Genomic DNA, 16,507 nt, shown 5'->3' with positions numbered 1-16,507 from the left:
AAGGATTTGCCCCGTCATAAAAGCAAGATTGGCATGGAGTGCACTGAAAGACATTGTACTGTCAATTGATACTAACGTGCAAATATAGAATTAGCTCACGTGTGAAGGGCAAGCAACCACACGTTCTCAGCTGAGCGTTATCAGTTGGAGACCCCAGTTTCACTCCCCCGAGGTTGCAGTATTCCACCTCCTGGGGCCAACTTTAAGTGAAGCTGGGAGGTTTATAGTAGTGGCAACAAGAATTGAACCCCAGATAACGGGCAGATGCCGTGACTTGTTGTAATTGCCCTCTGTTTCCCAAAAAAATAAAAGGATGAAAGAAAAATTAACATAGAATTGCTGTGAACAACACCTTGTTTGCAGTTTTATTATTGATTGAGTGAGAATACAAACATCCAAGCAGTAGATAAGGTTCTGAACATCAACTATACTTTAGCACATGCAAATGAAGATCAAACAAGCACAGAGGGTGCATCCTACTGCCAAATGCCTACTTCAAAATAGCCTTCCTCTGTAGCACAGGCTCTGAACATTCCCGAAGTGTTGAATCCTGCAGCAACGTCTCCATTACTGGACACAGCTATAAGGCCACCCTTACCATCTTCCAACCTCTTATTAATAACAAAATCAACAGAATCCTGAAGAGATAACCCTTTGTATTCCATAAGAGCAGCTACATCTCTACCCACAGTGGCTCGGATTATGGCTTCACCTTCACCTGTAGCTGAAACAGCACACAGCCCATTGGCATAAGTGCCTGCCCCTATTATTGGAGAGTCGCCAATTCTACCTGACATTTTGTTTATCAAACCCCCTGTTGAAGTTGCTGATGCACAATGTCCCTCACTGTCAACAACAACACAACCCACAGTTTCTGGCTCATATATGTTGATAGGTACTCCATTCATTTGAAACTCCGGTAACATTCCTTTTCTGCAAGCCATTTTATCCCCATTTTGCATACAACTTTCTAAAGGTGACAATTCTTTTTGAGACAGTTCTCCATTCTGAAGGATCTTGTCAAATGCTACTATTCCCTTTGCATGAATTTTCACTGTAGGCAATAAACCATTTTCATTTGGTTTTCCAACAGCATCGTCAGATTCTGGGAGACGGTAGTCAAACTGTGACAGAAGAATTCAAACGTGAGGATAGAATGCTAGCATGCAAAAGTAGTACCACAGTTGAGATCTAAATATCAACAAAAGAAAACAAAATTGACAAAGTAATGCAATTCCATTGCCAATACAATTTAGACATTTCAAAACATACGAAATTTATTATATCCTATCGCAAAGTGTCTTGGATTACTTATCTACTCAAGATAGCTACATGATTCCAACCACAGATTTTAGAATCTAGTCAATTGCAACAGCCAACTATTATCATGATTCCAGCTTTCATTGAACATAGGATATAATGACAAGGTGTATGGCCCCAACTACGAGAATGGGGTATATATCACTTTTCAATGGTCAGAATGACAATAATTTCCTTTGATGTGAATTGATGTTTCCATGTGAGAAAAAGTTAACAGAAACATTCATGATCCATGCTCTCAGATAAAGTCATTTTTCATTCAATCTCTAGATATATAGTAGTGAAAGCAATTGACTAGAAACGCCAAGAAGTATACTATAGAGAAAATATGTGTCACAAGAAAGTATACATATTTTAAGCAAGTACCAAGATTGAAAGTGTTTTGCAACAATCTTCAAAAATTCTATAATGCCTTGTATGGACACTATTACAAACATATTGTTTTCGAAATTACTCAAAAATATTTCCTTTTTCAATGAGAAGCTTGGTGTTTTCTAGTAATTACCTACTTCTTTCTATTTCTCAAATATGTCATCACCACGAACAAAACTAAGATAAAATACTGTAGGTTATTCAATCTTTCTCACATTAGATACTAAAATCTGTAGTTTATTATCTGGAAAGTTGCGATGGCTATACAAATATCATGCTTAACATTGACATATCAAGATACGACGGAACAAACAATATGATGACCACTTGCAAATAAAGATGCTCGATAGATGGAAAATATATGGTGTTGTATCTCAGAAGTCATGCGATCAAGCAATGTGTCACAGGGCAGACTTTTAGATCAAAATTTATTACTGACAGTGTTGCACTTTAATACCTTGCTCATGTCCTAGTGACCAAATAAAATATAATCAGGCAATGCATGTATCCCAAATGATTAAAACAAACACCAGAATTCCAAACCTGGAAATACTCAACACATTTGTTTGATTGAATAGGGTTATACTGAATTTTTCTTCATTTTAACGGAAGACCTGTTCTTTTAAGTAATGATCTTGTTTCCCTTTGACAGAGTACCTCCACAGAGGAAATGACATTCGAAATGTGACTAGATGCCCATCCAGATTTCCTTTAAAATAGTATATCTATGAATAGACTAAAGATATTGACTAGTTACTGTATTGCACTTTAACACCTTGACCATGTCCTGATAACCAAATATATAAAACTAGAAACATGCTTCACACTACATGCTTCCCAAATTTCTGAAACGAACACCATAACTCCAAACCTAGAAATACACGATACATTTCTTTGATTGAATAGGGTTATTCTGAGGTTTTCTTCATTTTAATGGAAGACTTACTCTTCTCAGAAGAGGGCTAGTTTCCCTTTGACAAAGTATATCCACTAAGAACATGCCATTTCAAAATGTGACTAATATCCACCCAGGTTGCCTTCAAAATGGCATCTTGAATAGACTGAAGATACATAGGCTTTCAATGTCAGTTAAAGCACAAAGCACTGACCCTTACGTTTGTTATTTGAAGGTAAATTCATATTTATGTTTAAGTAAAGTTGCAAAAGAATAATAAGTTCATAGTATCTGTAAGAAAAAACACCATTTAGTAAATGCCATTGGATAACAGCAACACCAAAAGACTATGCTTCAATGTCTATGGTGTTAACTGGTATGGAAACATGCTAAATAACTTTATCTGCTTGTAGAAATTTCATTTGAATATGAGAAGTCTGGTGTGAACTTTTAAGAGCTATTACATGCAAGTGCACACACAACAAACAAAGAGAGAGAGAGAGAGAGAGAAAGAGAGAGACCTGTATGCTGTTTACACTCTTTGCTTGCTCCAATCGCTCTTTATTTTCTGCAGTAATGAAATAGTTTGTGTCCACAATTTCAACTCCCTGTGGTTGTCACATGAAGGAAACACAATTGAAGATTAGCACTAAAAGATGCAAATAATATCGAAATCATAAGCTTAAGGTTCATGATTGGCATGATCCTGTTAATATTACAAGGAATTAAAAGACACACTCCGTTCTCCATGTTACTAATCTACTATTTTATTCAATTAGTACCTAAAACTAGAGTCTAGAACTGTTTATGATATTGTCACAAGTAAATGAAGGTAACAAATTCCATTTGAGAAAAGCTTGAACCTGTGCTCTGGCAAATTCTTCAGCCCCATTAAAAGCAAGGTAGACATGTGGAGACCTTTCCATGACAAGTCGAGCAAGGGAAATAGGATTTTTAACAGTAGAAAGACCAGAAACTGCTCCACATTTATTTCTGAAACCATCCATAATGCTTGCTTCCATTTCTACTGTGCCTTTTGCAGACAATGCTGAACCACGACCTGAATTGAAAACTGGGTTGGTCTCAAGCTCCCTTACCTGTAAATACCAATCCAAAAGATGTAATGATATCGATAATCATTGACATACTACAATTTTATCCACAGTTTATGAAGCATGTTAGTAAACCGCTGAAGTGCCAAAGTTGAAATTTAACCAAATAGCACAATATTGCAAAGCATTGGCATGGAAATGATCGGTTTGAGAAAACTAGCTTTGCCCGAGGGGTTCTCGAATCAAAACTCAAGAAAAATTAGATACATCTCTTTTACCTGTAAATCCCAATCCAAAAAAAAGTAACGATATAGGTAACCATTGAAATACAACAATTACATACACAGTTTATAAACCATGTTAGGAAACCGTTGAAGTGCCAAAGTTAAAATTTAACCAAATAGCACAATATTGCAAAGCATTGCCATGGAAATGATTGGTTTGAGAAACTAGCTTGCCCAAGGGGTTCTCAAATCAAAACTCAAGAAAATTTAGATAGATCTGTGTTGAAAAGGAAGCACTCTGGACTCTCATAAAGAATCTTAGGACTTAATAACCTTAAAGAGGACTTGCAGGCCTTAAAGAGTATAGGCGGGTGTAATCCCAACCACAATTTGTGATGCAAAATGTTCAACTTGGAAACTTCCCAAGATACACAATTTCAGATGCTCACAATCAGATAGGCTACATACACATGGAAAAACTCGATGCATTCTGAAGGGCTGTTACGTGATTAAGGCAGATTACACTCAAACTGGCTACAAACAAAACCTGTTAATAGGATTTGTGGAAAAACCAATCATTTCAGAATAAATCTTCTTGACTCAAACAAATTCACCAAATAGTTGCAGAGAACAAAGAAAAAATCAAAATAAGAGAAGCTTGTTGAAGGTCCAAAGTCTATCTCTACTGAAGTGTTGAATGTGGTAAGGACATGAGAGTATGACTGCAGGTTGATTAGAGGAAGTCAAATGACACCTTTTGAAAAGCATTAAAGGTATTAAACCCTCTAGTTGCAGATTGGAAGAAGCATCCTGAAAAGTAAACAATGATCGTATGCCCACTATCAAAACATGCATCGACCTAGTCAATGTTCATTGTCTAATTAGCACAGAACATAAGCCATATATGGAATAAGGCTTGAAGTTAAGTATTTCTTAGTAATTCCTCCTGAGAAACAATTCACAAGAAAGTATGTTCTCAAGGAAAATGAACGCAATGAGATGGAAACTAGAAAGATATGTTTGAATTGGAAATATTGGAGCAGAGGAAGTAAATTCAAAACTTAACATTAAAAAATAGCCCAAGTTCTTGCACTAGCTTACAAATGGTTGAAAAATTTTCCTCTACTCAAACCTCTAACAAAGGACAACAATATTTCAAAGCGTAAAATGTATGTATTGATAGATTCTAACATCCTAATAACATTTCTCTCCATAGAGATTAATGGACATATTGACACAATAAATGAACTAAAGATGGTGAATGCTTTTGGATAAAAGTCCAGAAATATGAAATGATCCTAAGCAGGTAACAAGTAGTGGTCAGTGCTAGTGTCTAAAAGAAAAGCATGGAGCACCATTAGGATATAAATTCCGGCAATTCATTAAAAACAATTGAAATACAGATTTACTCAAAAATTGGATAGTCCAAAACTTCTACAGGTAATATTTAGGGAAGGCGAGCCATAGGCAGAATCGCCTACTTTTTCAAGAAAGTGACTCAGACATTAGAAATGCAAACTCTTCAAGGGATTACCTAAATTCTTGACGTAAGGTTAGGTGCAACTATAGGACTATAGGATAAAATGCCAAAGATCTTCCACCCTATATAATCCTGTCAAAATTTCTTTATAAAAATATGTCAGTAAAGCCTTAAGTACATCAATATTCTAAGATGCTAAACTCGGATTTTAAGAAGGTAGCAAGAAATGACCCAGTGACAAAAAGGAAGTGTACTGCATATTTTTTTGACAGAGATCAGAGGTCCAAAAGGAAAACAATGGAAACCATCAAAGCTTAAAGCTGATTTACTCAAAAGAGAAAAAAGTTTCTACAGCCAAAGATACATCAAAAAAAGACCATGAGAAAAAAGAACGAATTGCTAAAACCTAGGATACATTCATGAAGATAAAACATGATGTGAACCCTGCATTCACTCTTGCAAGTCCAAAAATGCAAAGGAAATGCTACATTTTCCCTGGGTCACCTTCTCCTTTTTGTCATAGCAGGTACTGTTAAAAAAATGCAAACCCCTTCCATGGGACCATAGCCTTACAGACTGGTTACAACTTACATGAGGGTTTTCAGATGGTTGTCACTAGAAAAACTTAATTTAAAATCTTTTAATAAATCCCTTTATAATTTCTGATGCTAACTATTATGATCAGATTCCCATTAGCAGAGACAGGGAGTAACCAAAACAATTTGTTTCATGGGGAAAGGAACTGTTATAAACTTGCATGATGGAGTCATATTTAATAGCAGGCTGTTTAATGTAGGCAGAATTTGATTGTTCTGTGGCATACGTTACCAGAAACGGGAAATATTCCTAGAAATGATAAACAGGAAAGAAAGAGAAGCAGGAAATGGAATGAGAAACAGGGCTAGAGAGTTGCAGGGGATAAGAAACATGAACTCACCACCTTCTCCTCCCAGTATAGATAATGCATATAAAATTATTATTAATGTAATATGTTGCAGGTAAGTTGAATACATGGGTACAAGTATCCGGTATGGCTAGAAGCTTTGTCCAAATTCGCAGGAAATTACTGGTTGGGAGTGGCAATAATATACATTAGAAAAACAATTAAAATTATATAGGAGCTTAAAACACAAAAAAATATAAACCTTGAAGAAACTGAAATAGAACAAAATTGATTAATTTCGTAACATCAACTATTTTAATCTCTGAAGCCTCTAGTGTTATGAAATTTAATCCTTTTAAGTGTCCATGTTATACATAAATTGGATTTGTCTGACTTGAAATCGACCCTTTACTAACTATGCATGACTCTACAGCCCTGGTATTTTTAGCAATGTGACCTACAACTGCATCCCATTGTATGAATCTGTAAATTGAATTTGCATATCTATAGATGTACAAAGCACCAACAATTTCATAAACCATGAGATTCAATCTTTTTCTAATTCCTTGTTCCAGCTCCATCTTTGCTATTGCTCCCAAGAGAAGTTAGTATTTGGGTGCCTTTGCATTTTTTGGATGGTAACCACTGCTTCCTTCTAAGTTCTCATTTAGATGAATTTGATTGTTTCTAGTTTCAACTCACATCAAACTTCCAAAGTCTTTGGTATCTTATTTTTTATGTTGTATATGATCCTAAAATGCTATATCAATCAATAGGAATAATGTGAGCTAGCTATAAAACGTTTGAGACATGAATTAGCATTGTTCAATATCATAGTACTGGTGTAGAAATACCCATGTTTATTCACTTGACGTACCCTGGCAGCTCATATTTTGAGAGTGAGCAGATATAAAGAGTTAAGACGCATGAACCTTCTCCATTTACATAACCTTGAAAAAATTTAAATGGCATGATCGATAGAATTAATTAATTATTTTATTGTTAGTGATATTTTGGCATGAGAAGCAATGATCATATGATTTTAGACCCCACATGGCCAGGAGCTTGTAGAAGCTCCCTGCTTGTCATGGTCTGGAAGCTCCTAAACAGACAGGGAACTTCTACAAGCTCCCAAAAAAAGGAAGAGGCCAAGTGAGTTCCCAAAAAGCTCCCAACAAGAGGCCATTTCATACACACTGGGTACAGCTTCCCCAACTCCCAGGAGCAGTATGCCGTGTAATCTCAAGACAGAAGGAAACGAGAATGGAAACATGCATGGGATGAGAAAAAGGTCTCCTGGTTGGGTTTCCGATTCCACTGCAGACCTCCAAAGCAATGGTGAGAACATGGACACCTAAAAAGCACGGAGTTATGTTTAAGCCTTGGGCTTTTCCAACACAAAATAAAAAATCAGCTTAGAGGCAGCTATCCATTGTTGTCAAGGGGCGTGCCGTGTTGCAACCCACTTGAGATGCATTTCCTTTTCAAAAAACATGAAACAACTAAGAAAGATTGGCAACCTGTTCACTAATTTAACAAAACTACCATGGTGATAGAGGCTACCACCAAACCAATCACGCCCTGTGATGCATGTACCATGTAGGACAATATTTTTCCAGGTCCTACAACCCAGTTATGAATACAAATGGAAAACATTATGCGGAACAGATCCCGTGTAGATTTCAATCAATCGGATTAACTTTCAAACACATGACAGCTGAACCTACTGCATCAAATGTACCGGAGCAACAACAAGAACAGATATGCATAATCCAACATGGCAAGCAAATGATGAGATATAAAGGACTTATTTCTTATCAAAAACCTGCAAAATATGGCTAAAATCATACACACCAACACAAATTTATCTGTATACTTTAAGAAAACCAAGCTTTCAAATGATTCAACCTGAAAAGCAGATAATGGGTTATAAAAATAATGCCTTATCAATAATTATTCTATGTCAACAAGCCACAAAATATGGCTCCAGTCAGATACACACATAATCCAATCTGTATACTTCAAGAAAACTGACCCTTTCAGCACCCCAAAACACATCAAAATGCTTAAACACCACCCAGATAAAGGAAACTTTCCATCACCCCAACATATAAAACTGCCTGAACAACACCCAAATAAGCTAATCTTTCCATCACCCAAAACATATAAAACAGCTTGAACACCACCCAAATAAGCCAATCTTTCCAACATCCAAAAATTTAAAACTGCTTGAACACCACCCAAATAAGCCAATCTTTCCACCACCCAAAACATATAAAACTGCTAAGAAAACCAATCTTTCCACCACCCCAAAACATATAAAACTGCTTCAACACCATCCAAATAAACCTAGCTTTCTACATGCTTAAAACAACACTCACATTCAGAAAACAACTAGTTCTGTAATTCAATTCATTCAAACATCTCAACTGTGACTATCATGATCATATAAGAAGCACTGAGACAAAACATTAGTTGGATTTGGATTGCTCACCAGGAGCTCAACAACGTCAATGGCGGGAACAGAGGCCTTAAGAGCAGAGACTCCCAAATTAAGACAATGCAAGAGCAGGTCCTTGGCTTCCTGTTGGCGCTCCATTGGCAAGCATGGATCAACTCCTGCACCCCCATGCACAGCTATGGCCCATCCCATTTTGCTGAACTAGGGATCCTACTTTCTACTTTCTCTCTATGTGAGTGTTGATAAAGAGCAGAAAGCAGGATCTCCTGTCTGCCCACAGAACAACCACAAGCACAAATAAAGCTGTAAGGCAGCCTGCATAAAGGCAAGTGGATGGAACACTTATTTATAGAGATATTTTTGCCTACTCGGAATCCAATACTTCAATCTGCTCAATTGTAATTTGTGGTGGACAAAGACTGTGAGTGGGATCTAAGTCGGATTCCCCCATGGAAGATTCAAATCTTCGCACTGCCTATCACGTTATGTGCACTTTTTAAATTTGGGTTTTAGCTATTAGTTGCCTCAGATTTTCACGCATGTTTTTGATTTTCGCCCACTTAGTTGCTTGAGCTTTCCACGTCTTCTGTGATAGCAATGTCAGAAATGGGACGTTTCTTTGCTCTATGCAGACGATGAATCTAAATTTTTCCTTGAGAATCCGAATGTTGGAAATGGACGTCTTCGCTGTATTCCCGTTATAAGTTGTGAAATTTGACCATGATTTTCAATTTTTTGGGGAAGGAGAAACCGTTCCCCCAGCTGGGAATATTGTTATTAGTAATTCATGGTTGTTCCCTAGATGTGTTTTTTTTAGTATTCACACCATCCCATTTATGAATATATCTTCGTTAAAGATTGAATATATCTTCGTAAAATGATTGAATATAACTTCGTAAAAGAATATGTTGCTTTGCTTTTAAGCATAATTTAGTAATGAATATATATATAATTAAAAAAAAAAAAAGGGAGTATTAATGTATAATGATATTTCACTGTCGCATATGTAATTGTAATTATAAATTAGATAAGGTATTGAAATTGTAAATGATATTATGATTGTAAGAAGAATTTCGGCGTAAATTACATGAGGAAAGATCTTTGTCGAGAGTACCTATGAGATAAAATATTGGAATCATAATGATACTTTAAATATAATATTAAAGTAACGAGTATTATTAATATTATTTTATTAGAATTGTTTTAATATGGAAATTAAATTGAATATTACTTAATAATATTAATAATAAAGTGAAAAAAATATTGAAGTGAAAAAAAAATTACAAACACTAAAATTTTAATTTTCAGTAAAAATAATATTTTATTTTTTGTTTAATAAAAAATTGTTTATTATATATATAATTTTATTATATATTAATTATTTTTTTGAAGTTTACTATTATTTTTTTTATATAAGTTAGTTAAATTTTAATAATTATAATATGTTTTATTGGTATCGATATTTATTAAAAAAATTTCAAGGAAAATTTAGTGAAGAATTAATAATTATAATATGCCTTATTGGTATCACTATTTATTAATTTAATTTTCAAGGAAATTTTGGAAAAGAATTTCTTAAAACACTTCTCTATACTCATGGATGGCATCCCTCAACTGTTTGTCAATATAAACTAAAACGAGTATTTTAATAATTATAATATGTTTTATTAGTATAAGTATTTATTCATTTTTTTTCAAGGAAAATTTGGTGAAGAATTAATAATTATAATGTCTTATTGGTATGAGTATTTATTTTTTTTTTTTCAAGGAAAATTTGGTGAAGAATTTCAAGAAACACTTCCCAATAATCATGGATGATATCCCTAGCCACTTTGTCAATATAAACTAAAACGAGTGCATGTTACTTAAAAGAATTTGAATTGGATACCACTTGACATGGACTTACTCAAATGTTGATCAACATTAAGGACAACAATTGAGTTAACCCATTGAGCTATAAGCACTTAATATATAGAAGAAAGAAATATATGTTTCAACATTGAAATGTTACATGTTTCTAGCATGAAATGGCATGTAGCTTTATGACAAAATAATAATTGCAATAAGGTTTTAGTGTTCAGCATAGTGTTAGAGTTAGTTTGACTCAAGACTTAGTGTTGGTTATGAGACATTTGCAAAATTGTTGCTCAAGAGCGAATGTTGGAAATAGTGATTCATACATTAAAGCTGCCCATCATGATGAAGAGTGTGACTCAATGGTAGAGAGGGTGCTCATCACGATGGGGCATGCAATTTAATGGTAGAGAGGGTGCTCAACATAAAGGGACATGTAGCTCAATGATAGAGTATATTGTTTGCTAGGGCAAGTTTTGAGTTCTTAGCCTACTCAAATTTGGAAACATGTAACTAATCACAAGTATAATTTTGTTACGAAGATGTGTGAATTGCTAACGTGGTCATGGTTCCATGGTGATGTGGTAGGTCATCGAAAAAGTTTGATTCTTTGAAGGTATGTTTCTTGTAGCTAGGACCAAGTGCAAGTTCTAAGTGACTTTGATAAAATAATGTGTCCCTATCTTGACGACTTTGTTGGAGTTTGGCTTTCAGCAGCAGCATCCGACTACACTTTGGTGTGATAATCAAAGTGCCATTCAACTATGCAAAGATCTAGTCCAACATCAGCGCAGCAAACACATTGAACTGCACATGCACTTCATTAGAAAGCTCACTCATGACCATGTTCTTGAAGTGCAATATTGTTCAACAGATGATCAAGTTGCAAACATCTTTACAAAGGCTCTCACAAATGCGAATTTTACTAAACTTCGATTTATGGTTGGAGTTCAGGAAGTTGTCACTAAGGGGGTAGGCTCTAATGTCTCCTTCCTTCTCTTATTGTGTCATATTTGTACATCCTTCAATCCTATCCCAAGTTGTTCTTAAGGGGGGATGTTAGGATATTCCGACACATAGGAAATAGTTAAGTATAACTTGGTCTAATGTAGAGTTAGGTAAAGTGTGTTTATTTACTATGTACTTTTGTAACTTACAATCCGACGGTCACGATATGTTCTAGACATGAAGTGATCCGACGGTTCATCCTCTCCTCAGTATTACCGACACTTGATCTGTGGCTTAACACCCAATTGGTCCATGATCTCTATTTAAAGAGCATGGTCGATCATTTGTAGGGTAACTGTTCATGAGAGAAGGTTATGTAAATTTTCATTATTTTATTAATAATTTGCCTGAAGTGGCCGCGTTGGCTCAAGTCGTGCATTGTTTCCCTCTTTGAGGGTTTTAACCACGTCAAGAATATTGGTGTATTGATCTGTGATGTATTTGTGAGTGTTGTCCTTTGGTGTTCTGTCTGAGGAACTTACCCTATAAATTCCTACAAATCACATAATCATGAATTGGTAGACGTTTCGAACCAACTAATGTGGTCCATCCTCAGGACAAGGTGAAGAATCAGTTGATCTTAAGGAATAAATAGTAAGGATGCATCATTGCCCAAAATTAGCTATTGAAAACTAGCTGTTGGTAAAGTAGTTAAATTAGTTAAAAAGGGTAAGTAAAATAATAAAATAACAAAAGATATTTGGTTAAAAACTAGCTATTAGAAATAAAAATAAATATAAATTATTAAAATATTATAAATTGGTTTAAAAACTAGCAGTTAGGATTAAATAAATAAAAATAAATATAAATTATTAAAATATTATAAATTGGTTTAAAAACTATCAATTTGGATTAAATAAATAAAAATAAAAATAAATTATTAAAATATTATAAATTGGTTTAAAAACTAGCAGTTAGGATTAAATAAATATTATATTGATTTTAAACATTAATTAAGGTGTTAAAATAATATATATTTATTTACAACTAATTGTTTTTAAAATATTTTATTTATTATATCAAAGCCTTTAAATCTACTCTTGAGTCAAAATTCTATTTTAATGCTTTAATAATTAATTAGATATTATTAGTTTATAAAAATCCTCTGGCTACCTTAATCAAATATATTCATAAGATTAAGGAAGAGAACCCAAGTTAAAGAGATCAAATTATAAAAATGAAAAGGGGGTTACTAATTAAAATTAAATATAAAATTATATACAATTCTTAGATATATTAATAATGCTCAAAATGAAAGTAAGAGAAAGACTAAAAAAATCATAAAAAATCATAAAATTAAGAGGGGAAACAAGGTAGAAACATAAAATGAATGAAAAGGAGGAAACAAAAAAAAGAAAATGATTCATGAAATCAATCGAACAAAAAAGAAGAGCTAGAGATAAAAGTAACCAAGGAGAGTAGCGGGAGGAATCAAGAATTGAGAGTCAGAGTCCAGCTCTTACTTAGTTTCCACCCGTCATCCCTATTAAGATTTTTGGCATGTCTTTCAATCTCAATTGCTTCCCTAAGCTTCCTATGGTGGAAGTGATCTACCCTAGCAATGACTTTGGACTCTTCAATGCAGACATGGTGATTTGTTTTCTCTACATGCTCAGCTAGGGCTGATGAGCGGGATCGATTGTGTCTAATATATGCAACATGATCATGGATTCTCTACCTAATAGACCTACCTATTTCCCCAATATAGGGAATACCATAGGAACAGGGAACAAGGTTGATGCCCTTCATATATTTAGGGTCAACAGGGTTTTTAACAGATCCCAACGAATTCTTAATGGTATGGAGAGGTCTGAATGAGGAAGCGACATTAGTCCTCCTAAGGATATGGGCAATTCTATCTGTGGTTCCTTGGATATATGGGAGATGAACCTTAGAGACAGGATCAACACTAAAAGGTTTAACTCTTGGCACCTTACACGCCTTGTGAAAGGCCTTGAGGCTTTGAGATCTGCTATACCCATTCCTTCTTATAGCAAAAAATAAAAAAATCGCACTAAAGACAACTCCTTTAAAATATTAAGCACATATAATACATATTAATATTATAATATTAAAGTCCACTTGGCTAAATCAATTGGCATTGGTCGTGGAAATAAAGATGAGAAATTGAACATGATGAAGATATAGTCCTACCAAACTTATAAAAGAAATATTAAAATATTAAAATTAAATGATAAAATATTAATATAATATTAAATGATAAAATTTATTATTTTAAAAGATAATAAAAATAATTTAATATTTAAATTATTATATTTATAAATTGTGTTTTATATTAATTTGGATAATCTCATTATGAATATGTGTAAATTAAAAAGAGAATTTAAATATTATTGAACATAATTGATAGATTCCAGACAATAAAATGTATATATTTTTATTCTATAAATATATAAGATTTTTTCCTAAAAACAAAAATATTGAACATATTTGAAAACTTAATAGCATTATCCAAATAATTTAACAATAAATACACATAATAAAAACAAAAATATTGAACATATTTGAAAACTTAATAGCATTATCCAAATAATTTAACAATAAATACACATAATTTAGTTAACAGGGCTAAAAAAATAAGTATCTTATATAAATTATTTATTAATAAATATATATAATTTAGTAAATATTTTCCCAAAAAAAACAATTTATTTCAATTTTTTAGAGAGGTTTTCGCGATAATCACATCAAAATTTATTTGTCAATGCGTTTCGAATCAACAAGTGTGGTTCATCTTGTCTTGACGATGAAACACACTTGTTGGTTCGAAATGCGTCGACAAATGATTTTGATGTGATTATCACCAAAAACCTCTCTCAAAAATTGGATATGGATCACAGAAGCCTCAATTCAATAATTTATTTCAATATTAAAATTTAAATTAAATTTATTATAAAGTAAGTTAAAAAAATGGATGAATTTAATTTTTTAATTAAATTGTTTTTTCTTTTCTTTTTTTTGTAAATTTAAATATTTTGAATTAATCAAGAAAGTTGAAATACATAGATAAACTGATGCGGGTAGTGGGAGTTTCATCGAAATATATCCACCCTTGTTGCATATATCAACTTGAAACTAACTACATGCATATATTGAAACTAGCACAAATTTATCCTCCTAGGATTACATGTTTTCAGACCAAACAATACTAATAACCAGAGAGAGGCTACACTCATAAGACCATAAGACCTGCAACCTCTACATTCATCTTTAGTTGCACACCTACAAAACCACAGGAAACCAACCTATAGGGTGAAACTGGAAGGCTCCATGTTCTACAAAGAGCACTCCAACGCCAGCTCGCAAGAGTCAACCATCAACCCTATATGCCTTTGGTGCAAGAGTCCAAGAAATGTACAAGATTCACCAAAAAGATAAACATCGCGAACTGGAAGAAACCATGACCACAATAAAAATTGGGTCGTGACTCTATATGTCGTTGTAATCCCAAGAAAGAATTTCCCACACAGTGCCAAACTAGAGCATGATACCGAAGATTGAGGGAGTAGACCATACCATCCCCCTTTCCACCCACTTTCACAGGTCTCCATCTGGCAAAGATACATTTTTTGAAGCACGGGCACTTGAGCCAGGCAGATCACCAAGGTCTCCGCCATATTATTCACAAGGAACATGGCTCTCTACATGCCTTAGGTGGTCATCAATCCCATCAACGCAAAAGCATGGATTCCTCAACTTCCTTTTGACATCTTCCAGAGATGCAAAGATGTATTTTTCAACTTATCTGTCTCCGAGAACCAAGCCCAACAGTGTCTTCATTTTCTAATGAAAGCCACTAAGTTTAGGTATTGTTTCTTTATGCCTCTTGAGTATCCAGTGTCTAGAACCCACCCATCCAGGTCTTCAAGCAATTCTGGATCAAACAACAACTTTATATCTTCTCCCACTTTCATCTCTAACTCCCTTATCTCCATATACACTTCCAGCGAAATTGCATTAAAATAGGAAGCCACATACTCATGAGAAATCAACCTCCCTCCCCTCTAACCAAGTCAAGAAGTGCCTCCTCCACCTCTTTTGCTTCTTTGTCTCTGCATTGGTGGCATCTCAAAATTTCCAAGGGATTAACTTGAGTCTCTGTGGGGGTTAACCCTACCTACAAAAGGACACACAAACCAAACCCTTTCCCTCTCGACCATGTCAGGACACCAACACATCAGCTTGTCACAATAAACCCTAATGAAATGACTGAATTTAGAAAGCAAGCCACCTGAGCAGGCAAGGGTCGACACAAATTCAACTACTGGTTTAATTTCCTCCACCATTGAACGAAACCAAAACCACCCCATGACACCAAAGAAACTACAACCCAGTAACCATTGACCCATAATACAATCCCTTTTCCAGATCCTAGCGCAACAGGGAGAGAGCATAAGCCACAACAAAACTTGCTTACCCAAAACACAACAATTACTCACAAGGAAACTCAGTAAGCACAGACTCAAACACACCAAGACCCAAGATAGAAAAAATGAGAGATTCAATTTCCATATATACTTGACAAACCAGGGTTGAAAAATATGTGCACCTGGAAACACTGCCCATAAAATTCTAAACAAACAGCTAACATCCTAATAGTAAAACAAAATGAAGGGAATAAACCTATAGGCTCGACTCTCCAACCCACAAGGAGAAGGAAACCACTATGTCAACTAGAAAGAAACATGATCCATGTGTATATTGGTGGCCACCTGCCTATTCTACCTAGACCTCTAGTTGATTTCATTTGTTTCCTTGATTATAGCAGCATTTACTATTTTTAGCAGTTTTTTGGGTCCTGAACTTTCGAAGCTGTTTTGACCCCCTGAACTGCATTTTTTTAGGTTCATAGGAGGGTTGTAGCCATAGGTAGGGACCTATAGTAAATCTTGTAGTACTCGGAGAGATATTTCCAATGAGGTATTCTACGCGCCAAA

General features: G+C 34.5%; 1 protein-coding gene across 1 annotated transcript; it reads right to left on the bottom strand.

The window, feature by feature from the left end:
• Positions 1–336: 336 nt before the first annotated feature.
• LOC149197228 (putative isoaspartyl peptidase/L-asparaginase 2) lies at positions 337–9,026 on the bottom strand. Its single transcript, XM_089405778.1, has 4 exons — positions 8,721–9,026; positions 3,451–3,684; positions 3,109–3,195; positions 337–1,124 (listed from the first exon to the last, which is right to left on the bottom strand). Exons 1-4 carry the CDS (start codon positions 8,877–8,879, stop codon positions 477–479), a joined length of 1,128 nt encoding a protein of 375 aa, XP_089261904.1. The 5' UTR covers positions 8,880–9,026; the 3' UTR covers positions 337–476.
• Between the last annotated feature and the right edge of the window lie 7,481 nt (positions 9,027–16,507).

This window comes from Pinus tabuliformis, chromosome 2_2, assembly GCF_031772625.1.
Source record: "Pinus tabuliformis cultivar Carrire ecotype Pingquan chromosome 2_2, CPIR1, whole genome shotgun sequence".
NCBI classification, from domain to species: Eukaryota; Viridiplantae; Streptophyta; class Pinopsida; order Pinales; family Pinaceae; genus Pinus; species Pinus tabuliformis.
This window is presented reverse-complemented; position numbering and strand designations above follow the sequence as displayed.